General features: G+C 44.2%; 2 protein-coding genes across 3 annotated transcripts in view; one reads left to right on the forward strand and one right to left on the reverse strand.

Moving 5' to 3' along the window:
* Positions 1–10,228, reverse strand: part of CHCHD7 (coiled-coil-helix-coiled-coil-helix domain containing 7) — a 12,556-nt gene extending 2,328 nt beyond the window's left edge. The window contains exons 1-3 of the mRNA XM_018560122.1: positions 10,146–10,228; positions 3,891–3,950; positions 3,632–3,730 (exon numbers count right to left, since the gene is read on the reverse strand). Coding sequence (XP_018415624.1) covers positions 3,632–3,730; positions 3,891–3,932 — 141 coding nt within the window. The 5' untranslated portion in view covers positions 3,933–3,950; positions 10,146–10,228. The remainder of the gene's footprint in view (positions 1–3,631; positions 3,731–3,890; positions 3,951–10,145) is intronic.
* A 340-nt stretch (positions 10,229–10,568) lies between these two features.
* PLAG1 (PLAG1 zinc finger) overlaps positions 10,569–11,718 on the forward strand; it is a 38,738-nt gene continuing 37,588 nt past the window's right edge. For both annotated transcript variants that reach the window (XM_018560120.1, XM_018560119.1), the window contains exon 1: positions 10,569–10,717. The gene's annotated coding sequence lies outside the window, so the exon portion shown is untranslated. The remainder of the gene's footprint in view (positions 10,718–11,718) is intronic.

An 11,718-nucleotide genomic window follows, 5' to 3' on the forward strand; every position in this document is an offset into this window, starting at 1 on the left:
TATTAAACCCGAAAAGTTAAAGTAACACTGAACTCCGGATTTAAATCTCAAAACAGCATTCAAGTACTAACTAACTATTAACAAAAAGGTATCTTATTTGTGTATCACTTGGCTGTAGATCCTCAAATCATCTCTGAATTGGTGCCGACACTGTCCATTACGGGAGTGAGCTTGGAGCAGTGACTACTTCACAACACAGAACAAGTCCGTGTTTGTCACTACGAGCACCATTTTTCTTGTTGGCCGGGACTGCTGCGAGGTGATGCGGAGGGCTCCCCCATCGATCAACTACTTTACAACACACACAGGAACCATGGGGAACAAAAGTAGCCACCCTCCAGAAGGAAGGACAGTGTCAGCATGCATTCAGAGATGATTTGAGGATCTACAGCCGAGTGATACAGAACGTGGAATACTTGAATGCATTTTTAAGATTTCACTCCTGAGTTTAGTGTCACTTAACTCATCACCTAAACTTTCAGCCCAGTAACCTAGCCTAAAAGTATTGGCTTCCAAAGCCAACAGTCCTGCATCAAGATATACATTTGTCTAGTTTTTCCCACAGTGAATGTAAACAGTCTTCGCCCCTTTGATTTTGAATTCATTTTTGTTATTTGGGGCTCTGCTTCCCTAACGCACCTTCAGTCTTGCATAGCTTTACACGCTTCTTTTTTTGTACCAAAATAGCTTTTTTTTTTACTTTACTGCACACTGTGAGGACATCCGGCATCATATAAGGCTCTGTTCACACTATAGCATCGCGGTGATGCACGTTCCTGTTCACAGGCATTTGTTTCCGGTGTTTGAAGCGTGTCCCCATTGATTTCAAATGGGTTCTTGGCTGCATGCCAAATGCAGGAAAGTAGTGCATGTAGCAAATTTTGTGACGCGTTTCCCCCCACGCGTTCATGTATGCTCTCACACACAGGAAAACACTGCGTTTGCTTGGCCGGGTTTCAGGTGCCACAAACTAGTAATGGCGGCACCAGCGCATCCTGCATTCATAATGCTCTATGGCAGGGGAGCCCACAAGGTCGATCGCGATCTACCAGTCGATCGTGTAGCGATAACTGGTAGATCGCCATGTCCTCTCCTCCAGACTCGGAACGCGGAACGCACATTAGTGCCTGCATTCCGGTCCAGTGCGATCTGCAAAAATAGTGCTCGCAGCATTTTTGCGGATCGCACTGGACTGGAACACACTAATGCAGGCGATCGCACTGTGGGCGAGGGGCCTGCCTGCAGAGCCTGGCTGCGGTGCCATTGACTTCAATGCACCGCCACGCCCCCTCTCGGTGTTTTTTCTTTGGTAGTTCTCAATGAGCTCGTCATTTGAAAAGTAGATCTCCAGACGAAAAATAGTGGGCGCCCCTGCTCTATGGTATAAATGGGGATGAACTTCCCAGACTGACTATCCCTATTGCAATGGCAGAAATATGACCACTAGATCCCGCGCATGCGCTAGATTTCACTGTCATATTGATGGTAGCCTGTTGAGAGGACAGGAGTGCAACCAACTCTTGCGCTACCGGCACTGCCACCAGTGCGCATGCGTGACCAATTCATGTTTTTTTTTTAACTGAATATACATATACCACCACTCTGTCTCATGCCCACCCACTTACCCCTGCTCTCGCCATTCTTCCTTACCCCCCTAACCCCCACACACCCCAGGTCTCCTCCCTTTACAACTATGCGGCATGTCCACGCCTGCCTTTTCCAAGCCTCGCCATTTAAACCCCCTCTCCCCAACACACCATTAATCAAAGGCACCAGGTAGCTGCTTAGCCTGTTAATTCCTATGGAAGCAGTAAGGGTGTACTTGTTTTTTTTCCCCACGTTTCCATTTTTGCTTGATTTTTGTAAAATAAACAATGACCCGTTGTAAAATATAATGTGTTGTTGTTTATCTGAGGTTACACTTACCCAGATTTTAGGATCTGCTAAGGACCAGATTTTTTTTATGTACTGATTAATTAAAACCATTGACTTCAAAGAAGATGTATTTTTATACGACTGTAGAGCCAAAACGTTTTATTTAAAATTTGGATCAAGTACAGAAACGTTAAAACATTTTAAGTTTATTTGTGGTGTCTTTGTCCCTTTGGGGAAGATTTTCCTTAACTTTCTGTTCTAAAGATACAACAGGACGTACGAGAAAATCTCTAAAAAGGTGCCCCTTGTAGACCAGAACAAATATCCCTATTGAAATATTTGCCCTTAGCTCTTGTTCTGGTGACAACAGGTACTTTTAACTACAGCTAGCACAAACTATATATACCAGAACTAAACATAAATTGTTCAAATGCTCCAACCACACAAAGATTTATTTAATTTAGTGGCCCATGGACGTTCTATACAGTAGACCGTATTTTTAGCTACATAAGGACGCACTTTTTTCCCCCCAAAAGGAGGGGGAAAATGTGCCTGCGTCTTATGGAGCGAATCCCGACGCCCGAGACATGCAGTTTTGGGCGCCGGGCGAGTAGTAGGAGCCACTGCTCGTTTAATCCGAGTGATCTAATGAGATTACTCAAATTAAAACCGAGCAGCGGCGACGATCGAGATCACCATAGAGTAGACACAGAACGGACGTTCTTCGTCTGCTCTGTGTCATCACTGAGACCGTGGCGCTGTAATCACAGCGCCGCCTGTCTCAGCCGTCACTAACTGCAGCTTCTGTCGCAGCTTCTGTCATAGAAGCTGTGACAGAAGCTACGGTCTGTCGAGTGCTCCATAAGGCGCACCGGACCTCCCTGCGTCCTATGGTCCGGTGCGTCTTATGGACCGCAAAATACGGTAAATGTCACATTTCCACCCATATGATTGTGGCATTGTTTTTTCAGCAGAAGATTCTCGTTTTGTATAAGTGATCTCGACCGCCGTAATGCCACCCAGATTACTTTTACTAGCCTGCATAGGTGACCCACTGATGTCTCCATAAAGAGAGCCTGTCACCTCCAAATGCTAACACAAAGGGGCTTGTTAGCCCCGGTGTGATGGCAATAAAGTTAAGTGGGGAAAAAAAATTACAAAGAAGCAAAAATATAGTAAAATAAATAAAAATTAAAACTAAACCCCATCGCTCTCACCATCTGCATGCGAATGAAAACGCGTGCGTAGGGCATGCACATGTACATAAATGATGATTGCACCACATGTTGGGTATCGCCGCGAACGTCTGAGTGAGAATAATAAATGTAGGACCATATTTTACTGTTAACTCTGTCGCCTTTGGACAATTTGGAGTACCATACAATGTCGCCATGGCATAGGCATGCACAATTTTAATGCTTGACATGTTTGGCATCTATTTACTCTATGTAACCCCATATTTTACCAAAAACAGTGATATATTGTCTTTGTGTGCACTAAAATTCATCTAAGGGTTTTTTCCCCTAAAAATATCGATTTGATAAACAACTGCGCAAATATCGTGCAACAGAAAAAAATGCAGCTACCATTTTTTTTTATTCTACAGGGCCTTCACTGTCAGATAATGTATACTTAATTGGAGTTTTAAAGTAATTTTCTATCCAAAAATCCAGATTTTAGTATGTGCGTGCTAAAATTACAAAATGTTTCCTCTACTAAGGTGGTTAAATATACATGTTCAATAACTTCCACTTACCCAAAACTTTCTGCATTGTTTGTATCTGATAAAGTAAGAAGTGCACATTTCTTTTTGGTAGTTATTCACATTCATGCACTTTGTAGAGGCAGCACTTTCCTTAAATACAAAATTAAAGACATTTTCACATTGACCAAAAATGTTACAGAAATATAAAAGAATTCTTCCATACACAATTGTTTTTAAATTTTAAAAAAATGGCAAACTATGAAAATTGTTCTTATAAAGCATTATTTTAAATGATTAGCTTTCAACTAACCTCCAAGCATGGATTAACATCAGTATTTCTGAAAGCAGACATCTCACTAAAAAAGAAAAACTGAACAAAATATAAAATTAGATTTCTATACGTCACAGCATGCAAGTAGCAATCACCAAATTTGTAAGATTCTCATGGGATTGGTGCTCAATACGAGTTAAAGTAAAATTAAATTTACTACACATTTTAAATGCAATCCTCCTGCTCAAAGTATTATATTTGAATTAGTATATTCACAATAGAGATCTGCACTCCTAGCTGTCAGTAACCCCTATTTAATACAAAAAGCTGCTGTGCTAGGAGCAAATATGCCCCTTTTCTACCAATAACACCTGATACCCAGCGCTAATAATCAATATATACAATAAAGTTCCATAAATAATAACTGATATAATGGTTTTCAGTATAAATCAATAAATAGGTGACCTTCAAATACCAATCAATGAATAGTGGCTAATTTATTGCACTGTTGATGCAGTCTTAAAAATATTTCCGTCCAAAGGTGCAAAACAGTCCACAAATGCGCGCAGTATACCATACACTAGTGCAAGATCTTCCAATTAAATTGCATATGCTGTACTGTGAGTGAAACCTTTCCCCATCCACGTGTGACACCACTTGTTCCAAAACGCACTCACCAGATAGGGTAGACCACTACACAGGAATAGTCATAAATTGCTCAAATAGGAGTACTTATTTCTGCTTCCAATCCGGTTCTCTGAACTCCGTAACACCAGTAATGTCTCTTCTCTTTTAGTCAGCAGATTTCCCCATGTACTCCTAAAAGAAGCAATAAAAGAATCCATAGTGTAGTACCATTAAAACATCTTTATTACAGACTGTAGTTTTGTGTGATCGAACAATTGCTATATCTCTATGTGGGATTGATGTAACTGGCCGGCAGCGGAGCAGGACACGGAGAGGAGATGGATCCTATAAGATGATCATGCCATTACTCTTGTGAGTGTGTTTTTAACTTTGTTTTTAATAAAGATCTTTTTATAGTATTACACTATGGATTCTTTTATTGCTTCTTTATGAGTGGCCAATCACTATTTTTGAAAGAAATTCTATCTTTAAATGACAGTTACACTTCATGATTTGTGTAATTGGTGCTACAGAATCCTTTCTCTGTGACATTTACACCACAACGCAGAAAGGTACAAGATTATCAGAAGCAGCATTTGAATTTTTCTCTGTGTCAAATATTGTTTGCTTAAGTTTGATTAGGAAAAGTCTATCAAATAAAGTCAACAAGTCATTTTGTAGCCTCCGGTGATATAACCGAGCCGATACCAACCTACTGGACTGCTTATAGTAAAAACACCACTGCAGGTAAAGTAAAGGTTTGTGTGATTTAAATCTCTGAAGTGAATTTGTATATCTTCTTGCTTGTTTGCAATTCTTACAAACCATTAACAGCATTTTATCAGGAATTACTCCTGTCTGGTGGCAACTATTACTATCCTGACCTGTCCCCCTGAAGCTTTTGATGCTCTGTGCCCTCCTAACCAAACCATTTTCGAATATGCAGATACCCATAAACCCTTCCTCCATCCTTTTTTTTTTTTTAAATATCTGTGGAAAAGAATTAAGAGGACATTGAGAAATGACGGTATCTTCTGGAGGGATCTCCACGTAGTCTGATCATATTTACAGATCACAAAACCCTACAAGCTCTCCAGTCTGCTCGATGTCTCAACCCAACACAAGCCCATTGGTCCTTTATCATTTCCTACTTTAATTTGATCTTTATAAAGAAACCCGGCTCCAGCAATCCCTGAGCTGATGCATTCACCCATACAACAGAGTCGTCTCTAACCCGCAGCCCATTCTTCCTTCAGCTCAAATTCTGACAGTGACCCCAATTCCTCCAGGAAAAACTTTGGTCCCATCAAGCATCAGGATCAAGAGTCTCCATTGGGCCCACGGCATCAAACTGGCAGGTCACCCTGAGGTCCACAGGATGTTCTCCTTTCTGTCCTGTCACTACTGGTAGCCTCTCTCAAAATCACCTCTCGAGCACCTGCAAGCCCTTTTATTTTCTTTTTCTATATCCAAGGAACCCTGCGAACATGTGCCTCTGGATACTGTCATGAACCTCTCACCATGTGACGGCAGAATTGTAGTGGACAGGTTCTCCAAAATGGCACACTTCATCCCTCTTCCATGTTCAGCAGGCCCTGGGACTGACACTGCACAGCATGCCATCTCATATGGTCTTGGACAGTGGAGTCTAGTTCACCTCCCGGTTTTGGAGGGTTCTTTGTAAAACCATGGACATCTTTCTGCAATTCCCCTCTGCTTACCACCCTTAAATAAATGGCCAAACAGAGAACAAACCAGACCCTGGAACAGTAGCTCCATTCGCTCATCTCTGCCCATCATGACAACTTTGTATAGATTTTAAAAGGGAACATGTAGGGATTTTCAAAAGGAATTAAAGCCAATCCTTTTTTTCTATCGACTACTGCACGCCAATGCCTGTTATTGACCGACAGGGCACAGCCACTGATGGTATCCAATCCAGCTGCATAACTGACAGCTGTCTCTGCCTCTCTGAGCCAGCTGCACCCTTCCCCGTCACTAGCCTGTGGCTCCAGCCAGCACTGGAGGAGCAGAGAGTAGAGGATGCAGTCCCAACAGTAACTGCTGTAACCCTGGGAGCAGACTGATCAGTGGTCACATGATCAGTCAGCTCTCGGTCTTAGAGTATGTTCTACTCTCCCCATACTCCCCTCTTTAACCTTAGCTAACATGTGTGGCACAATACTTCCTTACATTGTCATTGTTCAATGGTTCATGCAGAAAAAAGCTAAGTGTCTCATGATACAACAAGAGCTTCTTCCATTCTACTTGATACAAGTTGTCTGTCAGTCAGTATGATGTAATAAGGCCGGTCAGTCACATTTTGGGAGAGTGTCAGGCCCTGAATAGCATACTAATGCCAATTGATTATATAACAACATTTCAACATCTAAGTTTTAAAAAGGATACCTGCTTTTCAGTTAGTCTTGGGTTCTTTAACCCATTTGTGGCCAGAGTTTTTTGAAGCTTCGATGCCCAGACCAAGTTTAACAGCATTGGTATGCATCAGTTAATGTGACAAGAACTCTGAAACTAATTTTTCTGATTGCCTGAGAACAAGGAACACACACAGTTGCACATTCTTAGTTCTCTGCTGCAAGGTTAAGTTTTATTGCAGCTACAAAAGGGATATTTTAAATCATTGATGATCTTGTGTACTCACAACTGTAAAACTAAACTGTAGGAATACTCTTTATCAACTTATACATTTTAACAAAAGACTATTCTACACATGGGAAAAAAATGCCATGACCTTAGAGTCACAATGTAATTTCTTCCTGGGTCAACCCATTTCCTAGAATTAAATCAAGTGTCATATCAGTCAAAACCAGACAACACAGGCCACGAGAACTAACCCATGCTGCAAACATCCCTTATAAGCAGACTTATGCATGTACAAATACTGCAGATTGCAGACCATGGCACTTTTCCCTTTTTCTGCAAAATTAGATCCCCAATTAATTACAAATATTGGCTGTGGAGAATGTGTTTCGCGGACCTTCTAATATTCAGTGTAAGCTTCTTTAATTTTTCTTTCTTTGGTGAGCAAACCTATGATGATATAAATAAGGAAGCCAGCACTGCCGCCATACAGATCCAACTACATTGGCCTATACACATAAAGCACAGCAATGAAGTAATAAAATGAACTAGGATCACACTCTTTTATTTACACATTGCTGTGCTGTATGTGTATAGGTCAATGCCTTGGCTGGCGCTCGTCAGAAAGTTTCTTGGCAAACTCACCGGCCCAGGTGGCTCCGTCGGCTAACGAAGGGGGGGAGGCTGGTGACGTCACGGACATCGACGTCACCGGACTCCCGGAAACCGGCGGAGAGGTGAGTGTTTTCATTAGCGATCAAAATAATTTTAATCATTCAAAAAGTTTAACGATTAATCGAGAAATTAATCTTTAATTTCCACAGCCCTAGTTTTAATACCTGTTGTCCAGGAGAATACACCCACTTTTTCTTTGGTTATAACTGTTGCCGGCTATCACTGGAGACAGCACTGGGGCTAGGGATAGTCTGCAGCCCTGTGTAAGCTCCAACTGGCTGTCTCTCTGTGCTCCCTACAGCTGTATAAAGCAGCAGGACAGCAAAAAAAAAAGGTAAGTATGTGCAGCTGGGAAGCATTAAAGTGACATTGTTGTTTTGCTCTGCAAGAGCAAAGTACAAGTTTACCTTAAAGTGACACTAAGGCCTGGTTAACACCTGGGCGTTTTGCAGCGCGTTCCTACGCTCTGTAAAACGCTCAACATGTGAAAACCAATGATTGCCTATGGGCATGGTTCCCGCCTGGGCGTTTTACAGCGCGTAGGAACGCGCTGCAAGGAGCTTCTTTGGGGCGTATTTGCCGCGCGCATCCATTGGGATACAAACAGGTAGCCCTCGGAAACGCGGGTCTGTCGCACATTTTCTTTTACCGCAAATCGCGGTACAAACGCGCATATTCGATACGCCTAGGTGTGAACCCAGCCTAAACCTTAAAATGACATTCAAGTACCTGAACTATTAAAAAAGAATGTATCTTATTTGTGTATTGCTCAGCTGTAGATCCTCAAATCATCTCTGAATTGGTGCTGACACTGTCCTTCCTTCCGGAGGGTGGCTACTTTTGTTCTCCATGGTCCCCGTGTGTGTTGCAACGTAGAACCACTCCAAGCTCACTCCTGTGAAAGACTACAATCACACATTTAGTTGACTAATTTGTGCAGAGGTTGTAGTCCACTCCATACACTGTGCGAATTTCTGCACAGTGGGTGCCACTGTCGGCACCCTTTTGGCAGGCATCCCTCAATAAGTTGATCGAAGGAGCCGGTCTTCGTATGAACACAGCCAGCAGCCAGTGAGCTGCCGGCTCCGTTTGGGTATTCTAACAGCGGCCAGCAACCGCTGTCAGAACACAAAAGAAGCAGCCGGGATTTCTCAATCAACGCGCCCGTAGTATTTTTAGAGGAATCTGCTTTATTTTTTCATTCAGCCCGTGGGTTGAAGGAAAAAAAATAGAGCAGTGTATGGCCAGCTTTAGGATGTAAGGCTACATTCACATTATCTCAACTAGATCAACACAAGGGCACATAGAAGACCACTGTTATCTCTGTGTCCTGTTCACGCTGCAACGCTGAATTCTGATGGGCTGCAGAGTAATGCAGACATGCTGCACGTCACCTTGACATTTCAAAAACAAAGTTAAAGTGTCTTGTGTTGTTAGAACATAAAGCATTGCCCCTCACTGCCAGCACAGGGTGGACACCAACCTGCACGCTAAAACAGAGAAGGGAATTTATCAAAACTGGAGCAGACAGAATCTGGAACAGTTGTCCCTAGCAACCAATCAGCTTCAGTCTTTAATTTTCAAAGCCTAAATGAACAAACTGAAGAGGGAAGCTGATTTGTTACTGTGGACAACTGCTCCAGTTTTGATAACTTCCATTCAGAATGTTTAGCCTGCAGGTGGAAGTGCATGTACCCTAACACGACACATGGTCACATTCCCTAGCCCCCCATTTACCTGAATCAGGGGGCTCTTCTCCCTGCACACATCTGTGTTTTATTCCTCTTTTAATTTAGCCGGAACATGTGAATCATCCATCCACAAGGATCTGTGAATGGGAGACTATATGTTCCATCTGCCACCCGGCTTAATGTCCTTTGATGACTTCCTCCAGCCCCATAACACAAAGCCTGTACCTCTGTACAGACCTGGGGCTGGGATGTTCATGCATGAGCCATTGCAATGCACCCACAATGCACTGATCGCACTTGCAATGGCCTGCAGGCTGCAATGCACACATGTAATAAATGCACATTTTCATTTAATAACAAGGTTGCATTTATTACACCAGCCTTGTCTCAGTTTGGAGTCCCCAATGACTAGTCCAGGCCCTGGATACAACCTCGTGTGTGGAGCTGCAGCAGTCATGACCCTGACAGAGGCAGGAAGGGCAGGAGAGGGGACATGTGCTGCACACACACACCGGGGTGACAATGACAAGCCTGTGTGTCACGGTGAGTCATGTCCTGGTGTCACCGGGTGTGCTGCTTGTGGAGGAGCCGTGCAGAGCGGTCTGCATACTCGCCTCACCACTGGGTACCCCATCAACCCCGGTGTAAGCGGGGGAGCAAACGACAAGGAACCCCCGAGGACCATGTGTGGTGACAATACCTCTGACCAGGAAGGTCATAACAACACCCTCTCACAAGTCGGACAACTCCAATTCGAAATACGTCAACTTTTAGCCTCGCTCCCCTTTAAGTAGTACCACACACTAACCTGCTGGCCAAACCCGGCCCTTACTACATTGACAACTTCCCCTGCCAATCGCCCGTAGCCTTTTCCCGAGTGCCAACTCCGCCAGCCAGTCAGGCCACATCCCGCCCCGACCCGGTCTCCGACCTTGCCCCGCCTCACAACAGCGCACCGAAAAGACTAAAAAAAACCGCCGGCCGGCCCGGTGACAGCACCGTCGACGCCATGGGCCGGAGCGCCGCGGATCGCGTCCACGGCGGCGGAGCTTAGCGGGACAAGAGGGCGGCGTTTGGGGTGGGCGCGTCTCCCGGGGCAAGTTGGGTTGATCCGCAGCGCATACACTACAATGGCTGCTGGAGAGAGGGGAAAGCAAACAATTTCCAGGCCCGCAGCGTCCAGGCAAAAATATGGGAAAAAAATTATTAAAAAATCGGAAAGGCACCTAAACCCCGAAAATCGACCGTAGGAAGGATGTTAAGGCTCCCGCGGTGAGTTTGCAGGGTATTTGGACCGGCGCAGTCACCTCTGAAGCATAAAAATCAGGGTTATTTAAATTATGGGAAAGGGGGGGACGAGAAAAGGAGGAGGAGGAGGGGGGGAGAGAGAGGGAGCAGGGGAAAAAAAAGTTCTAGCAGCTCACCCCCCTCCTCTCCGCCTGTGCAAGGACTTTATTGGGAGGAAATCAAGGGGTGCAAGGGGACAAAGTTTGGGGAGAAAAGTGAAATAAATGTAATGAGCTTGTCTGATGAGCCTGAGAAATGTCTAATTTGTTTTTAATTCCTAATAAATCTCTATCCATATATTTATTGTTTTGTGGGGGGGTGCCACGAACCCCAAAACTAGCCTTGGAGAAGTGAAATAAAAGGAAAAAAGTCCGGTGTGAAAGTTGTGAGCTTTCCTTTCTTTCAGTGAATATTGTGACAGGAGCAGAGGCTGCAGAGGGGGAGAGAGGAGGGGAAGACATTAAAGCAAAGGCAGACCGTGCTTTCCAAAAAAATAAGGAGAAAAAAATCTGTAAAAAATACTCCGATCACCCAAAAGTCCCCCAACTTCCATGGGGGGCAGCCCGGGGGGCTCTCCATTCACCCTGCGCTCCTTTCATCCTCAATCCATGGCTCCTTGCTGCATTTTCATGCTCTTCTTTGGGGGGTGGGGGGTGATAGGTTAGGTCAGGGCTGCAGGGACGTATGTGGGCACCCCCTTCTCCTCTTGATAAAGAAGGGGTGTCCGTACCGATCGTTATGTGTACCGCCCGAGCAGGGCGCATGGCCGATCTCAGCCCGGATCGGGCACACGGGGTGGGGGGAATCGAGGACGGGTTACTGGGACAGCTTGTTGTCAGTATCATAAACAACCAAAATGGAGGGAGAATAGAGGCATAACTAAATAAAAAAAATCCTAAAAAATTTGTAAAAAATCCCAGCTTTGCCCATCAGTCCCGTTCTTTTTCAGCCTCGCAAGCTCCTGGCTTTTTCAACTTGCCTCCTTA

Source organism: Nanorana parkeri, unplaced genomic scaffold (genome assembly GCF_000935625.1).
Source record: "Nanorana parkeri isolate BGI_ZX_2015 unplaced genomic scaffold, ASM93562v1 scaffold433, whole genome shotgun sequence".
Taxonomy (NCBI): domain Eukaryota; kingdom Metazoa; phylum Chordata; class Amphibia; order Anura; family Dicroglossidae; genus Nanorana; species Nanorana parkeri.